This window comes from Simochromis diagramma, unplaced genomic scaffold (assembly GCF_900408965.1).
Source record: "Simochromis diagramma unplaced genomic scaffold, fSimDia1.1 OVJJ01000216.1, whole genome shotgun sequence".
NCBI lineage: Eukaryota > Metazoa > Chordata > Actinopteri > Cichliformes > Cichlidae > Simochromis > Simochromis diagramma.
In genome coordinates, this window is record NW_024386883.1 from 1,041,658 (window position 1) to 1,064,997 (window position 23,340).

The window sequence follows — 23,340 nt, forward strand, 5'->3', positions numbered from 1 at the left end:
TACATAAGAAGAATACTATGAATATACAAAAAAAAAGGGACAAGGCAGTATTTAATAATAAAAGGAGGTTCATCTAGCAGTTGAATTAAAAAACAAGAGGACATCATCCCATAGGAACACATTTGTTAAAAGGTCCTAATTTATGTCTCTAAAATGTAAAATCTCTAAAATGTAGAGTTAAGATGAGATGTCTAGAATGCTACTCCTTTGGCTGAAAAAAAAAATAAAATTAATTAAATAAACATTACCCATGCGAGAATAATTTAACTGAAAAAATTAGGATAAAAACATTAAAAAAAAGGTTCAGTTCACAAAAACTCATTAATAGAAAAATCCTCATTCATACGTCTGGGGTGCAGACTCTTAAAGCGGAATATCCAAAATGCTTTTTTTCTGGATAAAGTTAATATTACCACCTCTTTGGTTTAGTTTAATGGCTTCAATGCATAGAAACAATAATGGTGAATTTGGATGTTTATCATTGAAGTGTCTTGCAACAGGGCTGGTTAGATCAAGCCTTTTGATCGAACATCTGTGTTCATTAATTCGATCTTTCAGAGGGCAGGATGTTTCTCCTATATTCATTTTATTGCATGGGCACTGTATCATGCAGATTACATTTTCAGTTCTGCATGTGATAAGTATCCGAAACTACACAAGGACTGGACTAAAAATCAGTGGCAGCAGGTCTTATGAAGAGATGAAATCAAATTCGATATTCTATTTAGTTCAGATCATCAATATGTATGGACGAGGTTAGAATTGTACAAACTCTATTTTTGCTTTTTACACTGGATTTTCATGCGAGTTCCTGATTTTCACTAGCAAAATATGAAGAAATAAGGGTTGTCATGAACATTTGCACAGTATTGTGTAACTGTGAAATATCAGTCAACTGTTTTTCTGTCATTTTTTGTAAAAGTGTACAGTATTAAAGACACGCCACCTTCAGTCATCCTTATGCCAAAGGCCCTTTTCATATGTGTACACATAATTATCTCTACTTCCTGCAGTAGGAGTCACGTTGCAGGTTGACACAGGTGATTTTCATAACTATGATATCAGGCATTCACAGAAAAGTTAACCTTAACTTCCAGTTGGAGGTGCAACTAACATCCAGTCATGCACAAAGAAAGTCACGCAGAAAAAAAATCCAGTAATAACTACTGTAACATTACCAATTAAAAAACGTTAGCATACTTCTTCATAAGTCCTCTTAAGTCACCTGCCAAGCAGAGCGATATTGTCATTTAAGAAATTTTGTCCAGCACTTTCTGTTCTCTACCAGCTGATGGGAAACTTCATCACTTTACCAGTTCTTCAATGTAGCGGTGAGTTCATCTCTTTTAAGGAAAAGAAACTCCAGCTAGCTGCTGCTCAATGGTGGGAAATCTTGAAAATGACATAAATGTACTACAAGACATATGCAGTAAAGTTTGAGAATAACACACAGGAAATTTTACATTTTCAACACTGTTGAACAAAGTAAGTAACCACCACACTGTTGGACAATAAAAGTCTGAGTTTATTTGCTCTTCACTTCCATTCCACATATCAAAAAACCATGTTGGAAAATTATTTTCTAACATTCATGAAATTGAACCAAGCTGCTCCATGAAATGACCGATAACACATAACTTTTAGAACTGTCATGAGGTTTAAACTTTGGCAAATATCGTATAATAGAGACACAGAGAAATGAGCTGAAAGATTTCCAAACAAAAGTGTTGATACATATACGTTTTTTTTTTTTTTTGCATTTATAGTGTTTGAGCATCAAATCGCTCCCTTTCCAAGGCTTCTGTATCAATTCTAAAGTTTTTATTCCTAAAACTATCAACTAATCTTTCTATTTACTGAGACTGTAGAGAAAAGTCCAAATACAGGTTTGCATTCAAACAGCTCAGTTTGCTGTAATCTGACTTTATCATAACTAAAAGCTATTGAACTGCGGTGTAATAAAATCGAGCTGGATTGGTAATTGTTAATGACACAACTTTTGTTTGACAGAAGTCTCATGAAACCACTGAAGTGACAGATGTGGAAGAATCCATGTTCCCTTTGGGCTCCATGCAAAGACCACAGCACCATTATATTTTGATCCACCCTAAAATTGTTCCATCAGTATTTGGATATGCCGCACTGCTGCCTAGTACACCTATCAATACCACCTTAACAATTAAAATAAAAAAAATAAAAAAATCATGTTCCCTTACAAAAAAAAAAAACAAACTCCATAAGGAACCATATACAAAGAACAAATGAGCATAATTATATCAAGAAAAACACATTTAAAAACAGAAAAATTGCCAAGACTCAATTCTTTTGAAGTTCAAAACTTCATAATATTTAATAAACTTAAATAACAGTTTCCTGCCTTCTGTCACAAACTTCAGGGAACTCTATTCGTAGAGCTACAGTACATTTGTTACATGTCACATTGTGCTGTTGCATTCAAAGGTGGCCGGGAATAACTAATAATGCTCATATAAATAAAATCATGGGCATCCTACACTTATTAAGAAAGCATCAAAATCCACAAAGTTTTGTGGAACTTCAAAATGTTACCAACAGTTTCCATTTCATGGCAATCTGACTGTTGGGCTCAATTATGAACACTTCATAGAACCAAAACTCAAGCAGATGGAGTCAGTGGACGAGCTGATAAACGTCACGTCTGTAACATATTAAAATGGACCGCTTTTATTCCTAAAGGTTTATTAAGGCACACTATTCACCAACTAGCTTCACCAACAGATTTTTGCTTAACCGAGACATTTTAGCAGAGCAGCAGTAAGGTTTCTAACTCATGGCAATAATTAATTAAACGTTTGAATGTTTTGTCAACGTCACAAATAAATTAATATGACAGTGAAATACTTTAACCCGCGCTTGCACACTCAACAAATGTACCAGTGCAGTTATAGAATAAAACTCCAATAAATCCATTTACATTTAGAAAAAAGGGGCCAGTCTCCATCAGTGTTTAAACACAATACTTTTTATCAAATGTGTCATGTATGGCAATGAAAAATGTGCAGTTTTTTGTTGTTGTTGTTTGTCTAATTTAATGGAGGAAGCCGCTTTGATGTGTATATTAAGAGTAACGGCTCCTGCTATTATACAGTACCACATGCTTAGCATTGGCTTTCACATCCTTTTTTTTTGGCAGATCCACTGGATACTCCTTTGGTTTATGAGGCCTAAAATATTTCATGTTAGTGGAGTTTTCTTTCTTCACCTAAAGAGGAAATCTGTCTACTGCAGAAGTCATTTTGAAACAAAGCCTTTGTCCTAGAGTTGCCTTTAACCACGTTACATATTTATCCTTTTGTAAGGCTGGGAAACATTTTTCTCCACATACTGTTTGACAGTAACTATATTCTAGGATGCATTTGAACTACTCAAACTCAAAGCTCAATTATATACAGTTCACAAAACTTGAGCCTGGCATGTTTGCAGTCTTTAGAAAGTTTAGGAAACTCCACATAGACCTAAAAAAAGTTTAAAGAAGTTTCGGTTTTGCAACCAGCTGACTCACGTTTTCAACTGGTTCTCATTGGCTTTAATGAGTCAAAGGCAAAGTTGCTCGAGGGAAATTGCTAAAGGCCAAAATGATTAAGCACAATGCTGCTGCAGGGAATTTGTATCACGATCAGATTTTCCTAATTCCCAGACACACAGAATAAAAATAGGACATTGACCTCGTATCCTCAGTACACAGGAGTTTAAGAGCTAGAGAAAAGGTGCAGTGTTGAATTTCCTCTGGAGGACATACAGCATACTGTAAGGTTCTATGTGACAAGTGCAGTTAATATATCCTTCAGCAGCTCAATAATTTAACATTTTCACCTTCATTCTTGACACATTTGACTCTAAAGTGTTTTTTTAACTGGAGTGTAAAACATTACCTTTGCTCTAGAACACCTTCAGGTGTTTCCATCCACCGGATAATCATAAACTCATTAAACGACGATTCATTTAACCTTCTGCACTCAGAACATAATGAGTTACCCATTTTCCAGTGTCTTCGTCCTGGGTGTTATCTGAACGGCTGGTAGAATTTGCGCAGTTCATCCCAGAAAAACAACGAAAGAATGGTGTGTGGACCGAGTCGGAAATAAGACGCTCCCAGGCCTTTGTAAAGCCCCGTCAATCCCTCCTTCTTCAGGGTTTTGGAAAAGCAGTCAGTAAATCCTTTATAGAGCTGACCCTAAAAAACAAGAGAATGATTGTTCTTGTTCTACACCCACCTTGTATTTTTGTTCAAGCAATCTTTCTTGTCTAAACCTGGAGCCAAGCGACCAACAATTTCTCCCACACAAATGGGAGATGACACAATGAGGGATTCACAGAGGATGAATACAATGAAAACATATCAACCACGCCGTGAGCTAGGATCTTCCCTTCACTTCATACTTCCCCAGTCTGGCCCCTGTGCTCACCTTGCCCAAATGATCCACGGGCTGGTTGTAGAGCCGCGTGCTCACCACATCAAAAGGAGTCATAGCCAGCACCACCACCACACTACTGATCATGCCGGCGCTGAGGGCCACCAGCCAGCTGTTCGCTGGAAACACCTTGGCAACAGAAGAAAATAATATTACAGGATGGACAGGTTTAGAGAGCGTGCACACGTGGGCCTGCGGTTGCAGTAGAAGTAGAGGAATAAGTCATTATCAAGATAGCAGCACGTGTGCAGCCACTTCTAATTTTAACTCCTCATAATTGCACGGTTACGTGCAGCGAACCAGAGGAAGAAGGCTCTATTATTATCGAGGTCATTCCATCTCAAGTTACCGTGCACCTTCCGATTCACCTGCTAATACAGCCCAACGTTTGGATATATGAAATTTTATTTGTTTAACACATATTGTAATTTAAAAATCGTCCGTCGATACATTTCAAAGTTTTGTCACACTTTGAAATCCGAGGCAATCTTTAACACGAGTTTCTCAAAAACAGTTAAAGACAAAAGCCTGACATTCTCACTTGTCTTTCTTACCATCCAATATAATAAAGCTATTACAGTCCCATATTTAAGCACACCCTTTAAACAAATATCTAGAAACTCCCCAAAGATATCCCCTTATTTGGTATTTGATGATGATGGAAGAGAGAGCTGTCTAATGCATAGTGTCAGCCCGGCTGTAGCACAACCCATATGATGGAGGGAGCTTTGCACAACACCTTGCAATGTCCTGACTCAAAATCTAGCATGTCAGCATTTTTTTTTTTTTAACTCTACAGCAATAATTTTGTCTCTTCTATTTTTTGACAAATCCAAAACTGCATGTACCGCTTCAGTTCCCACCATCTGTTTGAAATCATTAGCCAATTTGTCCATCCTTATGAAGCACACTGTGAAAGACGGAAAGCACGACTCACTGACGAGGACAGGAAAGAAAGACAATATATTGCCCAATGTCCACAATAACACCCAAATTAGTCATAGTCTGGACTGTCATAGAAGTTCAGCTATCGCTCTTGATTTTATACTTTTTACCAATTTTTTCCATTTTTAGTTATTTTATTCTGGCACAGTTAGTGTGGACCACCCACAATTTTGCTGTACACGTACAATGATAACAAAGGGCAATTTTATTCTTTTCTATTCTAAATACAAAGTTCTTCTTCTTTGGTTTAATAAAGCTAATTATGCATGAGGTAATGGCTGAGATGATGGGAGGTATGTTCAAGTCCACCTCCATTCTTACTCACACAACTAACCAGTTGGGACAGCGTAAAGTAAGTCAGCCAAATCAAGGAAGTAGTAAATTAAAAGTATACACAAATGTAAGGATTTTTGCTAATATAATTTTTTGGGAATTTCTTATTAAGGAACTCTTTTTTAAAACTAGAGCTGGGTCACTGATTTACATCATGCAGACTGATGCTCTAGTTACACAAGCCTTGTGTTTTCAACAGGGGGCCAATAAAAGGTGTCGAATTTCCATTCCAGAGGAGTGGAATACAGAGCGCTTTGTCAGTGTTACAGCGGGCACTTTAGGAGCCTGCAAACAGCTACTGACTGTAAATCACCTTCTCAAGCCTCTAGTTCTGATTTGGTCTTGTAATTAGACAAGAATGTAAATAAGGAGTGTTCAAATGTGTTACCCAACCGACACTCACTATACAAGCAGACTCTAAAAAACAGTCATGTTTATTTTAAACAGTGTGGACATATGGAAAATATGCACACATGGTGGAGTAGTGAAGAAACAAAACGCCCTCTGTGAGCCGCCTTCTACCTCATTTTCATGTCAAAAGCAAATGAGCCACACACCAACCTGCAGGTCAATGACGAGCTCCTTGGAGGAGGAGAAGGTGGAGAGCTGAGCGGCCGACCCCACGCTGACCCTCGGCACTGCAGCGCTAGAGCCCCTCCACAGTCCCAGAATGCCATGATTTCTGTAGATGGCAACCAGGGCGTGGGTCATCCCCTGTGGTGAAGACGAGCAGCATTTTAGGGCACTGTTGATGCCTCCCACTCATATTCGCACATTCACTTTCTCAGGTTACCTGGTGCTTGTACTGATGACCAACCGCGATAGAGGAGGTGGCCTGGCTCTGCAGGTGAGTCTTCACCTGTCAGTGGAGACAATTTAAGTTTACCATTGGCCACAGGTGAAAGTCACAGTTCACTTTAAGGTCACGCCTGAATAACTTTTCACAAGGCAAGTGGGCAAAGCCAGCTACTGACCAAGTATATGGGGCTGCCCATCACAGCTCCCACCACTCCAGCCATAGCCCCTGCTACTGTGGTTTTGACAGCGTTGACCCTTCCATTGGTGTGGATGTAACCCGAGGACTCTATGATGGCGTACGACCCGAGCCTGACTCCATTCATAAAAAACTGATAGCATAGCCCGGGTACTAATCCTTTCTGTAATCCCACTAGTCCTTCCACTTTGCCGATAGTATAAAAAGCGTGGAAGACGTTGCGATAATAAACATGATAGGATCCGCGGCTTTTTAGCTCTCCCTGAAGCTGCATGCGAGTTTTGACGACCTCCAGCGGGTTGGTGAACACACAAGCGCCGCATGCCGCCACTCCGCTCAGCACGAAATCCATCGCCACAGACCGACCGAGTGACCACCGACGGGACGACAGATGTACGCTTGAGACCGGCCTCCAGTCTGTCTCGTTCGTCACATCACTGGGCTTTTGCTAAGCAGCTACCCCCTCCCACATACTGTACATCCGTATAAACCACGACAGCAGAGTACAATACAAAGAAGACATAAGAGTACTTCAATGCGCCTCGTAATCTCAAAATTTCGATACACGAAATAAGAAAAATCGCTCATCTGCTGAAGGCAGCAACAAAGCAGACATATCCAATTGCGGTATTTAGAGAATTTCAACTTATGCGTGATTTCATTTTATTTCTCTGTTCCGTGAAATTATATTCACCCGTGCTATCAATTATTTTTTTATACACGACAACAACCATTTGGAGATTTATAAATGCGCAGTGAAATTAAAATAAAATAAATGGACATTAAAAAATATAAACAGAATGCTGTTAAATACCATATTAGTTACCACCATACTTGTTAAATATCTATCCATCAGTAGCATGTTGTTGCCTTGAAATTTCATCGTACACTTTTTCTGGCCCCTAAACATCTCACGTTAGAGATTCTACTGGTGCGTGCTACGTAGTTCATGTAACGCGTCTCTGCTCAGCCACTGAATTTGGTCCTTAATCTTTGTGCTCGGTTAACAACAGTCACAATAGACAGACGTGATTGGATCAACGATTGCTGGCGCTAGATTGGATCGACCAGATGACCAGTTCACCCATTGTTTTGAATTACCTGATGTGATAGTTTTTGGACTTGCATCCAGCCACAATTAAAAGGAAAAAATAAGAACTATTACCTAAGACAGTGTTTCTCAACATATTTCACATTAGAAAAATCACACGGCACACCACCAAACAAAAAATGTCACAAAAAGCATGAAATAATTTTTTCCCGCACACGAGGTATAGTGGAACTGGCTCGGTTTGTCCCCACAGTATACCTTTATGCTTTCTTCTGAACACTACTCATGCAAGGGCCTTCATCTGGGTCGGAATTTTCTCCAGGACCCAGGTCAGACGGACTACTTTTTCCTACTTTATTGCTATTATGCACTGCGTCATCTCACAGAATGACTTTTTAATTCTTCGTTTTCTTCTGTTTTACTGCAAGTTGCCAACCCATTTAATTAGAGAAGGTAGTTACACTGCCCTCTAGTGGAAGAGAATGTAATTGTTCTGCCCGTTATTCACGCCGATTGCTTACAGTACTAAGGTGGAACCAGATAATCTTCCACGGCACACCTGATCATTTCGCGGAAAGGTGGTTGGGAAACACTGACCTAATACACAGTTAACAGTTAATTTCAGATTTTTTTGTTCAATATGTTGTTGAAGCATCAATTACTTTTTTTTTTTTTAAATAGTATGATGCTACAAGCTTGTCAGTTTCTCCCATTCTTCTTTGCAGAACCTCTCAAGCTCCATCATGTTTGATGGGGAGTGTTGTTCCACAGCTATTTTGAGATCTCTCCAAAGATGTTCAGTTGGGTTCAAATCTTGGCTCTGGTTGCAAAGCCACTCCTTTGTTATTATTTCTGTGTTTAAGGTGGTTTGAAGATTAACTTTGACCCACTCTGTGGTCTTTTCCCTTCCTTTTTCCAACCTTGATATTTTTCTCACAGTTCCTGTGGCTAAAAAACAAAAACATACCCACAAAATGATGCTACCATCATTGTAGATGGAGATGTGGTGCTGGGATGATATTGGCCAGGAAAAAGAATTTGATCCTTGTTTCGTCCGACCAGATTTTGTTTATTGTGGTCTGAGAGTCCATCAGTTGCCTTGCAAGGTTCTCCACAGAGCAATGCTGGAGCTCTGTGAGAGTGACCATGAGGTTCTTAGTTGCCTCCCCAATACAGGTCCTTCCTAAAGTCAAAGTCAGCTTTACTGTTAAAAACCATTTGTTCAGGTCATACACAGGAATTTGAAACTGCAGTGCTCCCACAGCCCCCAGTCTTACACTAAAACAACAGAAATCAATCTCAGAGCAATCTACCTCAATTGCTCAGTTTGGCTGGGAGGCCAGTTCTAGAAAAAGACCTAGTGGTTCCAAATTTCTTTCATCTGTGGATGATAGAGGCTACTGTGCTCATTGGGACTTTCGGTGCTGCAGATTTTTTTTTTTCATACAGTTCCCCAGATTAAGGCCTCTATACAATCTTGTCTCTGGGGTCTACAGGCAATTCCTTGGACGTCATGGCTTGGTTGGTGCTCTAACATACACTGTCAACGATAGGACCCTATATAGACAGGTATGTGCATTTACCAACTAATGTTCAACCAACTGAATTTACCACAAGTGGACTCCAGTTAGCTTGTAGAAATAATTGTCAGATGATCCGTATAAACAGGATACATCTGAGTATCATGGCAAAGGCTGTGAACACTTGTGTACGTGTTATATTATTGGCAATAAATCTGTAAGAACTTCAAGCCAACTTTTTGGACTTTATCTTAATGCTTCTTCAAATAGTGTCTATAACTAAGGTCATTGCTCTGGTTAATATCCATGTCTTCAGAACTCAGAAGGTTTATCATACTATAGTATGTCAGATACACTAAACTGAAAGCTGTTTCCCTGAACAGCTACACTGAGGTACCCCTGAGCAAGGTACCGTCCCTACACACTGCTCCCTGGGCGCCCAGTGGCTGCCCACTGCTTCACTGAGTGAATAGGTTAAATGCAGAGAGGAATTTCCCCACGGGGATCAATAAATATAAAAAAAAAAAAACAACTACAAGAAAGGTTTCCATCCATTCTAAATGTACTCTATATTTCCAAAAGTACTTGCTTGTCTGCCTTCACATGCATATAAACTTGAGTGGCATCCCATTGTTAATCTATAGGTTCTATAGGGTTTAATAAGATGTGCCCCACCCTTTGCAGGCATAACAGCTTCAAGTCTTTCTTTCACAAGGTTTAGGAGTGTGTTATGGGAATTTTTCTGGGAGCATGAAATTATCCAAAATGTCTTGTGAAAGAGTTCCTTTCACTAAAACTAAGGGGCTGAGCCCAACTCCTGAAAAACAATCCTACACCATAATCTCCCCTCCACCAAACTTTACACTCGGCATAATGCATTCTGACAAGTACCGTTCTTATTGCAAACGCTAAACACAGACCTATCCATCAGATTGCTAGACGAAGAAGCATGATTAATCACTCCAGAGAACACATCTCCACTGTTCTAGAGGCCTTTGGCGGCATGCTTTACACCACTGCATCTGAAACGTTGCATTGTGCTTGGTGATATAGCTGCTTCACTATATCACCAGATCTCTTAGATCAAGAGATCTTTTGCTTTTAGCCATACCAAGGTCGAGGCTGGTTCATAGGGGCGATCGAGTGTTTGCAGTTGTAGCGCCTAAGCTGTGGAATAATTTACCCCTACACGTCAGACAGGCTCCTACTGTCAATCTTTTTAAATCTTATCTTAAAACACATTTGTATTTACTGGCTTTTAATACAGTATGGGAGTTATTTCTTATTTCATATTTGATGCTTGGTACCAATATTATAGGTTATTTTAATAGGTATTTTGTATTCTTGTACAGCACTTTGGTCAACGTTCCTGTTGTAATTAAATGTGCTATATAAATAAATAAATACTAATGGAAACAGACTCCATGAAGCTCTCTATGCACTGTTCTTGAGCTCATCTGAAGGTTACATAAAGTTTGAAGGTCTGTAGTGATTGACTCTTCAGAAAGTTAGTGACTTCTACACACTATGCACCTCAGCATTCACTGATCCTGCACTGTGATTTTACATGGCCTACCACTTTGTGGCTGAGTTGATGTTTATGCCGATCACATCCACTTTGTTATACCACTAACAGTTGACTGTGGAATATTTAGTAGTGAGGAAATTTTACAACTGGACTTGTTCGACATGTGGCATCCTGTCATGGTATCCCCGCTGGAATTCACTGAGGTCCTGAGAGTGACCCATTTTTTTTAACAAATGCTTTCAAGAGCAGTCTGCACGCCTACGTGACTGATGGAAGGGATTGGAACTCCTGAATTCAATGATTTGGATGGCTGAGTGAACACTTTAGGCAACATATTTAATGACATTAAAGGATGTAAATCCTCTTTTGACTTATATGTTTACATTTTAGAATTTTTGCAGCAAACACAGATTTATCTTTCTGTTAAGGACACTGACCTCACTGTAAAATGTGTGTCATTGAGTTAAAGTTAGAAACACCAGGTAACCAGGGCAGCTCCGCTGAGCTCAATTAGAGATTACTGCGTGAGATAGAGCAGTGACTTCCACTGCTGTTTTTAATCACATCTCTGTTTAATCAGATGAAGAACACTTACTGCTCAGCTGCGTGAGGATCACGAATATTCTAACAGCTCCAAAGTGTGTGCACTGCAAATATAATGAGATCTTAACACAAAATTAATTAAATGGTCTTAGTGTAGTATTGAATATTGAATATATTGTAGTTGATCAAATTGTCTCGTGACAGGACAATGGAAGATTGAGCATAAAACCCGGATAACCCGGATGTTTTTCCAGACGATTATCATTTCTGTGACATCAACTTTGATTTCAAAGATGAAAACATAGTGGTCAGATCCTCTAGACTGTCACGGTCTTTGGACTAATTTGATTAACCTCCCCGTCTGGGTCGGTGGGTTTGTTTGTTTTTCATCACAGAGCTGGATTAGACGTGACAGTAAAAACGGTTTCACCTCAAACCCCTTTTAAATAGGATTTGTGCCGAGGGCGTTTTGATGCACACAGTGAGACTTAAAACAGCCAAACAGGCCCAGAATTTCTGTTATTACTGTTATTTCTTTATCGAGCCACTATATAGTCGTACAGAACTAGTGCTGTGGTGGCTGCACTATGCCACCACATCAGATCGTGAACTGTAAAAATTCCTCTCTGCTTATCTTATCAAATAAAGGGATAAAGGGCCATTCCCATATAATGCAAAAAATTAACAATTAAAAAATTAAGCTTTTGGAAGGCTGAATGCATTTATTTGTTCTTGGCACAAAGATCAATAGGGTAACAGTTTTTATATTGATATTAAATACTTTTGTAATAAAAGAAATGCAACTGCTTGCAGTCCCATAATGTAGTGAATGTGTAGTTAAGTCAACATTACAAGAATAGTATTACAACACACTAACTTTTCTGCTCAATCAAAGGCGATATTCCCAACAGCTACACTGTGCAAGCAACTCATTTATTTATTCTGTCCTCTTTAGGTAGATGATCTAAATCCTTCTTCTCCATTTCCTCAACAACCTGCCAAATCCTATCACCTGCCATGTGCCCACATAATCTCTTTTTCACCTGTTCGAGCGCATTAAAATGCTTCTGCAAAGATCTGAATTCACATACATAATGAGTATAAATCCCGCTTACTGATGAAGCTAAGGTCATACAGAAATAACATTCCTCAAAGTTTGTATTAACAAATGCTGCAGTGTTTTGCTCTCGCATACACCCCGAGGAGATAATCCATTTTATTTCTCTCCAGCCTGCTTCTTCTGCCAATCAATACACCGTGTTGTTGGTGTGAAATTTGTAATGATGCTATTCACTAATTCTCATTGGTGTGATTGACATATGAAAATGTACCTTGGACAAGGAAAACAGGACAGTTATAAATAACAATATAGTCTGAAATGCTCACCCCAATACTCACCAGTGGCTTCTGCCAAGTTGCTCACTCCAATAATGTCAGGGTGTAATCCTCACCAGCAAGGAGGATTTCAGGTGCAAAGTAAACCTTAACCTGAAACACTGACCTGTCCAACACATCACACAGTGACGAGAGGAGGAGAGAGCAGGTTTATTCAAGACACCGACAGGCCAGAGCTGTACATTAGTGCTTATATTCTAATTAATAGAAGGCAAACAGGTAAAATAGTAGGAAAATATAAGTTGGATGCCGTTCAATTGGATTTAATTTGTTGGCCTCAAGCTCTGATTTAATTTGCTGCTTTAAAACAAGGTAAATTGGAGTTCATCATGTACCTAGGTATAAAGTAAAATCTTTTTTTTAATTAACCATTGTGCATTTTTTGATTGTGACAATAGTTATTGCTTTTAACGCAAAATGTAGCCTAATGAGATTTGCTCAACTGTCACATGATACATTAAAATTACTTTCTTCCAGTTGTTTGCTTCTACAAGCTAAGTTGCGGCATACATCTGTGTCGGTTCAAGAAATTTACCAGGTAAGCACCAAATATTTGTAACATCAATTCAACTTTTGACCAAATTTGAAATACTGTCATGACTTCCTCTCCCGTCTCTGAGTTATCGTGTTAATACATTTGCTTTTGCAGTACATTAAAAAGTCAGTGCTGGTGACACTGAAGCATAAAAATAATTAAAACCTGAAAAGTAATTATAAATAGCACTGAAAGAGCTACATTCAAAATTAAATGGGCCAGAAATATTATTCAGTGGCTGTACAGAACCATCAGATAAAAATTTGTATTGGCACCATCAGGGTTTCTTCCTCATATGCATAGCTACATACATTTACTTAACAGAACTGTTTAAGAGCAAGGAGGTCATGCATAAGTAAATCCCCTGTATCAACAACCAAGATTAATTCGATTATGGAGGGTGTTGATACCTACGACACAGCCAGCAGTATCACATCAGTGTTACAGTATTTGTGAAGTGTACCAGGTCAAGCCAAATCCAGTCATGCCTTTTTTATTTCCTGTCCCATTTAGCTGCAGGGGCAAATTTTCCTAGTTTTGTTATATATTACAGTAGAAATAAAACAATGTCCGACGTTACAGTTTAATGAATTAATCTTATCTTTAGTCTTTGATGGTGAACAATCAAAGGGTTTTGGACGAACACTTAGCAACAGAGGAAGCTTAATTCAAAGGACAAATAAATCGTGTGAACTGTAGAGGTGGAGGCAGACATCTGATACACCCGGGGCTTAGCCCTAAAGGGTAGTATGTATGTGGGATTGGGGGCGGGGGCGTTAGAAATAACAAAGATTAATAGGCTCTGTTTTGAGTTTTGTTCAATAGGGAAAAATATATATCACATGTGCAGGACACCTTAAACTAGTTTTTTAATTAAGCAGCAAGGCAGAACAAAGTCAGGGCTGCATCAAGACACGAGGACTAAACCCCAATTCAACCAGACCCAGAACTGATCCGGAATTAAAACAGGACTACAACAGTTCAAAATCAGGACTACTTAGGATTTAACCAAGACAGAACCAGAATCAGAACTAGATGATAGTAGCACTAAAAATCATCATAGACCTGCACTACACTTATTTTTTAATTCTACCAAAGTCCACTATTTAGATTGAGAAAAGTTTATATAATTATTTAGCCTTGTTTTGCAAACAAGCCTGCATAACTTAATAAATATAGAATTTGAAAAATAACAAACCTAAAAAGAAACACTAGGTACGAGATACATGAGGACCTATGATACGGTGATACTTTTGGTAAACAACCATTTGACTAACATGTGTGTCTCACCTGCTCTTGTTCCCTCTCAGTTCTGTCCTCATTCTCCTCTCTCTGTTCCTCTCTTTTGATGTTGTACAGTAAAAAAAATGTTTTGTGTTTTCCATAAAGTGTATGTAAGTATCTGGTTTAAACTGTGAATATACTGCTGTGTATTGAAATTTCTCTTGTTTTGCATAGGAATATACTGAACAACATACAAAGCATAATATATAAAATAACATCTACCAGAGTTATTTATTTGAAAGAAGCCCCTTATGTCCATTCTTGTATATCAGTGCATTACTGAAACCGATTTATTTAGCCGTGGAGGGTAGCAACTGAAAATATGAAATAAACACACATGTAAGCTAAGACTCTCTAAAGAAACAGCATTGTTGTTGTTCGGCTTTTCATTTCGCCATTTGTTGATTCACTTGAAGAGCAAGTAATGTAATATTGGTCAAGTGATCAGTTTGATATCAATCTTTCGTGATGCACCGTCATATTTACATTATTTGTACAGTACGAATGATTTGCTTTGGTACCTGGTCAAACTTTTGTTTTATACAGTTGTCAGCCAGGCATCTAACTATGAAAAAATTACACCCCAAAAGACCCCGGGCTTCTGAAAAAACAACCCGGGCTTAAGCCCAGTAAGCCCCCCCCCGCTCCGCCACTGCTGTAGAGTAAATACATCTAATGCATTTAGAGCTCAATTTATTAACAAGCTGATATTACTGATTGATGTTAGTTATCTGCCGCCGATGTACTGTTATCAGCATTTATGATAGCCGTTAAATAAAAAATAATAAAGGAAGAAAGGCCCTGCGACAGACTGGCGACCTGTCCAGGGTGTACCCCGCCTCTCGCCCTATGACTGCTGGGATAGGCTCCAGCACCCCCCCGTGACCCTGGAAAGGATAGGCGAAAGCGAATGGATGGCTGGATGAAAGGAAGAAAGGGAAGAAGAAACATGCTTCAACCGTGTTATGAGTGTTGATGTTTTATAGTTTGTCCACCAGAGGGCATAAATGTTTGCACCGCCACAAACATAAGAATGAGTTAATCTGAGCAGCCAGTCAGAGCATAAATGAGTAAATAAATAAGAACCCATACCAAATGTTAGCAAAATCTGTTTTTGCTTCATGTGTGTGAAAGAAAACCGGTGTAGAAAATTGGATTTTTAAATCACCAAATATCTGTGTCATTCTCAAAACTCTTATTTCAGTTGGGCATAGATTTATTCATTGATAGAGTAAAAAATCTATTGAATGTTTGGAATAATAATGTCATACTTTTAATATGACATTTTAATATCTGCATCCATAAAGCATATTTTGCAGTTCATGTTACCCCTAACATAAATCTACACCATCTACATCACTCTATAATATATAGAGATTTATGTCTATATAAAATGCAGGTCCCCGAAATCCTTTGCCTGTGTGACTGTATCGTCATGCAGCTGTAGCGCCCCAAGTTTAGCACTGTCAGAAGTCCTCATCATTCACTTTTGTCATTTGAACAGCAGGGAGCAGCATATAACAGCATTTTAATATTTTCACCATCAATGATTCTTACCTACATACAACATACCTAAATTGATATAGAAACAGATAATACATTTTTAGGATCATTGTTTAGCGTTTACTTAAATTTAAGATGGCACACAGCTACTCCGACACTACCCCGGCAGCTTACAAAGGAATAAGATAACTTATTCTGATTCACTTCAACCTTATCGTGATGAGTTAGGACGAGAACAACAAAATGCTGAAGCATTAAGTGGTAGTAAAAAGAAACAGCTGACTAAACACTGAAAATCTAATTAGGTTAACTGGCAACAGGTCAGTAACTTGATTGGATATAAAAAAGTACATCTTAGGCAGAGTTTTTCAGAAGTAAATATGGGCATAGGTTCCAAGATTTGCAAGAGACTACAGATTGTGTATCAATTTCAGAATAATGTTCCTCAATGAAACATTGTGAAGATTCAAAATCTAGAGATATCTCTGTATGCCAGGAACAAGGCCAAAAACAAATATTGGATTACTGTGATCTGCAGGCCCATAGCAGCATTGCATTAAAAAAAGGCATTACCACTGACTGGGTTCAGAAACACTTTCAGAAATCACTGTCTGTGAACACACTTCAAGTTAAAGCTCCATCACTCAAAAAAGAAGCCATTCGTGAACATGATCCAGAAAAGTAACCTTCTTCTCTGAGCCAATGCTCATTTAAAATGGACCAAGGAAAATGCAAAACTGTTCTGTGGTCAGAGAAATTGAAATTTGAAATTATCTTTTGGAAAACATGGATGTCACATTCTCTGGAGTGAACAGGGGAGGCACCATCCAGCTTGTATTCAGCTCTCAGTTTAAAGGCGAGCACTTCTGATGGTCTGGGGTGCATTAGTGCTTATGGAATTAACAGCTTGAAAATCTGGAAAGGCACCACAAATGCTTCCATCCAAACGGTGTCCTTTCAGGGGAAGGTCTTGCATATTTCAGTAGGACAGTCCTAAACTGCATACTGCATCTATTACAGCGTTACAATAGAGGTGTGCCATCAAATCTATATCTGCCTCAGTTTTTTTTTTTCTTAAACTGTACATTTTCTCAGTTTAAACATTTGATGTTTTATTTGGTCTATTGTGAATGCATATTGGTTTGTGAATGTATGAAAATCATTGCATTGTTTTATTTGTATTTTAAACATTGTTGCAACTTGCAATATGGGTTCTATTTTTTGTTAGAATATTTATTTAAAATTGTGCAGAATTGTAATATAGTCTAGTGAATGATATGAGAGTTTTCAAGACAGTGTTACAAAAGAGACTGATCTTCATTAGCTACCCCTTTAATGTAGTAAAATCTTATTATCAGCAATTTTAATGACATTGTGGTTTCATTTGCCAGACAAAGGTGTAGCCATGGACATCGGTGGCTTGGAGACTGTAGTGGCAAACTCTGCCTATGTGTCAGCCCGTGGCAGCACGGATGGAGCTTCAGCAGCTGCGCTGCGTGACAAAAAGATGCGTGCCAGACTGAAACTCCCACATATCAGAAATTGTGAACACATGAAAGCAACACTAGACACCACCTTTGACAGCATGTGTGTCAAGCAACCCATCGGCAAGCGTCTCTTCCAGCAATATCTGGAGAGTGATGCAACCCATAAAAATGCTGGAGAGCTGTGGAAAGACATTGAAGAATATGTCGTGTGCCAAGAGAAGGACAGACTGCAGAAGGCTCAATTGATAGTCAATAAATACTATCAATCAGCTTCAAAGAATTTTTGCACTTTCCTAGAGGAAAAGGCCATCATTCGAGTTAAAGAAGACCTCAAGAATGTCCGTGGTGACTTATTTAAGGAGAGTGAACAACAGCTGCTCAAGCACTTGGAAAAAGCGGCCGTGGATGGCTTTAAGAACAGCATGTACTTCCTGCGTTTTGCTCAATTAAAATGGATGGAGAGCCAGCCGTTTGATGAAGAGTGGTTCATGGACTTCCGGGTACTGGGTAAAGGAGGTTTTGGCGAAGTGTTTGCTTGTCAGGCAAAGGCAACAGGCAAAATGTATGCGAACAAGAAGCTAGACAAAAAGAGGCTGAAGAAACGCAAAGGCTATGAGGTAAAATGCTAAGACTTCACAAAGCGGCTCATTATGTCAAGAAAGCATTCAGAGTTGTAATGAACATACAGTGGGGCAAAAAAGTATTTAGTCAGCCACCGATTGTGCAAGTTCCCCCAACTAAAATGATGACAGAGGTCAGTAATTTGCACCAGAGGTACACTTCAACTGTGAGAGACAGAATGTGAAAAAAAAAAAAATCCATGAATCCACATGGTAGGATTTGTAAAGAATTTATTCGTAAATCAGGGTGGAAAATAAGTATTTGGTCAATAACAAAAATACAACTCAATACTTTGTAACATAACCTTTGTTGGCAATAACAGAGGTCAAACGTTTACTATAGGTCTTTACCAGGTTTGCACACACAGTAGCTGGTATTTTGGCCCATTCCTCCATGCAGATCTTCTCGAGAGCAGTGATGTTTTGGGGCTATCGCCGAGCAACACAGACTTTCAACTCCCGCCACAGATTTTCTATGGGGTTGAGGTCTGGAGACTGGCTAGGCCACTCCAGGACTTTCAAATGCTTCTTACGGAGCCACTCCTTTGTTGCCCGGGCGGTGTGTTTTGGATCATTGTCATGTTGGAAGACCCAGCCTCGTTTCATCTTCAAAGTTCTCACTGATGGAAGGAGGTTTTGGCTCAAAAACTCACGATACATGGCCCCATTCATTCTGTCCTTAACACGGATCAGTCGTCCTGTCCCCTTGGCAGAAAAACAGCCCCATAGCATGATGTTTCCACCCCCATGCTTCACAGTAGGTATGGTGTTCTTGGGATGCAACTCAGTATTCTTCTTCCTCCAAACACGACGAGTTGAGTTTATACCAAAAAGTTCTACTTTGGTTTCATCTGACCACATGGCATTCTCCCAATCCTCTGCTGTATCATCCATGTGCTCTCTGGCAAACTTCAGACGGGCCTGGACATGCACTGGCTTCAGCAGCGGAACACGTCTGGCACTGCGGGATTTGATTCCCTGCCGTTGTAGTGTGTTACTGATGGTGACCTTTGTTACTTTGGTCCCAGCTCTCTGCAGGTCATTCACCAGGTCCCCCCGTGTGGTTCTGGGATCTTTGCTCACCGTTCTCATGATCATTTTGACCCCACGGGATGAGATCTTGCGTGGAGCCCCAGATCGAGGGAGATTATCAGTGGTCTTGTATGTCTTCCATTTTCTGATGATTGCTCCCACAGTTGATTTTTTCACACCAAGCTGCTTGCCTATTGTAGATTCACTCTTCCCAGTCTGGTGCAGGTCTACAATACTTTTCCTGGTGTCCTTCGAAAGCTCTTTGGTCTTGGCCATGGCGGAGTTTCGAGTCTGACTGTTTGAGGCTGTGGACAGGTGTCTTTTATACAGATGATGAGTTCAAACAGGTGCCATTCATACAGGTAACGAGTGGGGGACAGAAAAGCTTCTTACAGAAGACGTTACAGGTCTGTGAGAGCCAGAGATTTTCCTTGTTTGAGGTGACCAAATACTTATTTTCCACCCTAATTTACGAATAAATTCTTTACAAATCCTACCATGTGAATTCATGGATTTTTTTTTCCACATTCTGTCTCTCACAGTTGAAGTGTACCTCTGGTGCAAATTACTGACCTCTGTCATCATTTTAAGTGGGGGAACTTGCACAATCGGTGGCTGACTAAATACTTTTTTGCCCCACTATATACAGTTAAACAGTTGTTTTCAGCAATGGTTTATGTACTTTACCTGCAATGTGTCAAGAAATCAGAATCAGAAAGTTAACCTTCAAAGCGTCCTTTGAAGTGTACAAAAGCCATTATGAACAGTATTTGTTGCTTCTCTAGGTTTCCTGCAGTAGTATGACAGAATGTCATATACGGAGAAAAAAGGGCAATGAATCTCTCTGGCTTACATGGACCTGTGTATAACAACCTATTATTAATTTATAGAAGTAAAATAATACAAATTATCTGTTTGGCTTGACATTAGATGTAGGGCCTCCTGACATTGCACATTCTTGGTTTTGTTGCGTTAATCATGTTTGCTAATGTTTAATTTCTCTTTAGGGAGCAATTGTGGAGAAGCGCATCCTTGCAAAAGTTCACAGTCGGTTCATTGTGACGCTGGCTTATGCCTTCCAGACCAAGACAGACCTTTGCCTGGTTATGACCATCATGAATGGTGGTGATTTAAGGTGCTAGATCAAAATCAGTTACAGCAAAAATATGCACACATCAACCTAAACACTATGACTTGCTAGACTATGACGTGCTAGTTTCTGTAGTTAACATGGGTGAAGGATCCACTCCCCTCATCTCGACAAATAAGTTTGTAAAAAAAAGTCAATATTATTTCCTTTCTTGCAGGTTTCACATGTACAACGTCGATGAAAAAAATCCTGGTTTTGATGAGAAGAGAGCATGTTTCTATACAGCTCAGATCATCTGTGGGCTGGAACACCTTCATCAGCACAGAATCGTATACAGAGATCTGAAGCCAGAAAATGTACTTCTTGATGATGCAGGTAAGGAATTAAGTCTGCAACACTTAATCTGTTTTCCATTTGTCTGTTTATATTGTCAGTTCACTGCCAAAATCTTTTAGTCTCTGTCCAAACCTGTCCTGAGATTAGGGTTGTTTTTTTTGTTGTTTTGTTTTTTTAAAGAGAAATCACATGCAGGTAGCGCCCAATCACAAAGCCCTAAATGACCAGCGTGTCTTACTGTAGTAGGTAAATGATGTCCAAACTCGTGTCCATATGCTACTGCTGTAATCAAAGCCTTTTTACTTAGGACATGTCCGCCTGTCAGATTTGGGTCTGGCTGTTGAACTTCCACCAGGAAAAGATACAACTTCTGGATATGCTGGGACTCCAGGTAAGTCATTTAACTCCTGTTATACCTGAAGATAAAGTTGCACTTATCAGCCTCCTTAGATACACCTTTGATATCAATTTTAAAATCTTATGTTCCCTTGTTCTCGGATTTGTGCATTCACAAACTTGGATAAATGCCCATCTGCCCACATAAGCCTTTCAGGGCTGAGGGGTAAAAACTATCATATTGGAGAAAAAAGTGTAGCCTTCAGGTTAATGCTGCCAGCTCAAACATCTTTACCAACATGTAGATTGCATTTCTGGACTATTGTGTGTGAAACTGTGTTACATGTTAATACAGGTTTCATGGCACCAGAGCTGCTTCAGAAGAAGCAGTATGATTACTCTGTGGACTACTTTACTCTGGGAGTCACGGTGTATGAGATGATTGCTGCCAAAGGACCTTTTAGAGTACGAGGAGAAAAGGTGCTTTACATACATCCTCTCTTCTCCTGCTTGTCCTACTTGACGGTTCTCTGTGCCTAATAAAATGTATATAATGTTGTTTCTTCAGGTCGAGAATGAAGAGGTAGCTCGCAGAATTCTAAATGATCCAGTTTCTTATACACCAAAATTCAGCAAAGAATGCAAGGACATCTGCGAGGGCCTGATGGAGAAGGAACCGACTAAACGACTGGGCTTCAAAAATAACGAGTGCGCAGAGCTCAAGAATCAACCATTTTTCAAAGACATTAACTGGGGACGTCTAGAAGCAGGTGATGAAAAAATATCATCGACAAGCGCACGTATTTCCTAATTACATGTCTATTGAAAACGATGCAACAAAAAGATGCTCATTTGTTTATCTCTTGTGTTTCATCTAAAGGAATGCTACCTCCACCATTTGTCCCCGATCCTAAAATGGTCTATGCCAAAGATATTGATGATGTGGGTGCCTTCAGCACAATCAAAGGTGTGGTCCTGGATGACAAGGACGCTGAGTTCTACAATGACTTTGCGTCCGGCAACGTCCCAATACCCTGGCAGGAGGAAATGATTGAGACTGGTGTGTTTGGAGAGCTGAATATCTGGGGAGAGAAGGGGAAGTTGCCCAATGACCTTGACCCTAATTATGTGGAAGCCAAAGGGGGGGGATGTGTACTGCTTTGAATTTAGATGGATGCAAAACAGATATACTTCTAATTTTTAAGAACAGTAATTTGTACAACAATCTGTTGTTGATGTATTTAATTTATATTATATTGTTATTATTTATGTAGAATTTGCATGCAAATATTTTATCTACTTATGATGTCATATCTATAGTATTTATAGAATATATAGAAAAGTACAGCATGGTGAAATAACACATAGCTGAAATATAAAGTTGTCAAAACATATGTTGCACTAATTGCATTGGTAAGATTTTTATTTAGTAATTATAGAAAAGCTAACTGTATAGAAATCACATGCAATGTAATCTGTATTGACACTGTAGTAATATGTTTTTATTCTTTATGTATTTATTATTAAGAAACAGGATTTAAGTAATTATTACAGGAAACATTTTAGATAGAAGAGTTAAAAGCAATCAATGAAACCTTCGGAAGGGCAAGAGTTGGTTCTTTTCATTTGTAACTTTCTGGCCTGCATTTGAATTTATATGAATATATATGGTGATAAAATATATAGCAAATGTCCAGCTTGTGCTTATGACAAAATGTGGAAGAGCCAAAAAAAAAATTACTTTGTTTGCCAATGTGAATGCAACACCAAATCTTCTATCCATCAGTGTGTCTTTGGACTGTGGGAGGGAAGCCAGAGCATCCAGAGTGAACCCATCTAGTCAGAGGTAGAAGGTGCAAACTCCACATAGAAAGGCCCCAGCCTGCAATCAAACCCAGGACCTTCCTCCTCTAAGGTTACATTGTTAACCAACACAACAGTACTGACGAGACCAAATCAGCAGATTAAATTTCATTGCACGTTTACCAGCTGCAGCAAAACTGTGTTGACATTTCACTGATTATTTACTCACTTCTACAAAGAGGCGGCTTGTTCTTACTGAGAAAAGAAAGACAAGGATTTTCTAGAATAGTTGAAAAAAATGAATGACTCACTGTCGGTCAGAACAGTATGTTATTGAAGGACATTTGTCTTGTTTGTCTCGAGTGGAACACGTTTCTTACTGATACTGACCTTAATTACACCATTCTGCGTAATTATTGAAATAAATTATTAACCATCTGATAATGATGAAAATCATGACATGATGACGTGTTCCCCGAACAAACCTGCAATAAATCTGTTTTCTTTTTGATGTTTTAATCAAACCCTACAGCAACAGATTATCAATTATTTTA

The 23,340-nt window shown here is 39.0% G+C and overlaps 2 protein-coding genes across 3 annotated transcripts; one reads left to right on the forward strand and one right to left on the reverse strand.

Moving 5' to 3' along the window:
• Positions 1-8: 8 nt before the first annotated feature.
• On the reverse strand, positions 9-12,051 carry slc25a35 (solute carrier family 25 member 35). Its single transcript, XM_040032840.1, has 5 exons — positions 6,704-12,051; positions 6,523-6,588; positions 6,291-6,443; positions 4,446-4,580; positions 9-4,213 (listed from the first exon to the last, which is right to left on the reverse strand). Exons 1-5 carry the CDS (start codon positions 7,073-7,075, stop codon positions 4,043-4,045), a joined length of 897 nt encoding a protein of 298 aa, XP_039888774.1. The 5' UTR covers positions 7,076-12,051; the 3' UTR covers positions 9-4,042.
• A 1,178-nt stretch (positions 12,052-13,229) lies between these two features.
• Positions 13,230-22,632, forward strand: grk1b (G protein-coupled receptor kinase 1 b). 2 transcript variants are annotated; one of them, XM_040032839.1, is made up of 8 exons: positions 13,230-13,298; positions 17,474-18,186; positions 20,229-20,356; positions 20,529-20,686; positions 20,955-21,038; positions 21,339-21,463; positions 21,552-21,753; positions 21,864-22,632. In XM_040032839.1, the coding sequence occupies exons 2-8, from the start codon at positions 17,488-17,490 to the stop codon at positions 22,145-22,147; spliced, it is 1,680 nt and encodes a 559-aa protein (XP_039888773.1). In that variant the 5' UTR covers positions 13,230-13,298; positions 17,474-17,487; the 3' UTR covers positions 22,148-22,632. The 2 variants fall into 2 exon arrangements, with proteins under 2 accessions (XP_039888773.1, XP_039888772.1); XM_040032838.1 differs by lacking the exon at positions 13,230-13,298 and having other exon boundaries at positions 17,387-18,186.
• Positions 22,633-23,340: the final 708 nt, after the last annotated feature.

Coding starts and splice junctions, on each gene's coding strand:
- slc25a35 (XM_040032840.1), bottom strand. CDS start 7,075: ATGGATTTCGTGCTGAGCGGAGTGGCGGCATGCGGCGCTTGTGTGTTC. Junction 6,589..6,703: donor TGGGCAGCCCCATATACTTG/GTCAGTAGCTGG, acceptor CTCCACTGACAG/GTGAAGACTCACCTGCAGAG. Junction 4,581..6,290: donor AGCTCGTCATTGACCTGCAG/GTTGGTGTGTGG, acceptor TCTGTTGCCAAG/GTGTTTCCAGCGAACAGCTG.
- grk1b (XM_040032838.1), top strand. CDS start 17,449: ATGACATTGTGGTTTCATTTGCCAGACAAAGGTGTAGCCATGGACATC. Junction 20,357..20,528: donor ATGAATGGTGGTGATTTAAG/GTGCTAGATCAA, acceptor CCTTTCTTGCAG/GTTTCACATGTACAACGTCG. Junction 20,687..20,954: donor TGTACTTCTTGATGATGCAG/GTAAGGAATTAA, acceptor CTTTTTACTTAG/GACATGTCCGCCTGTCAGAT.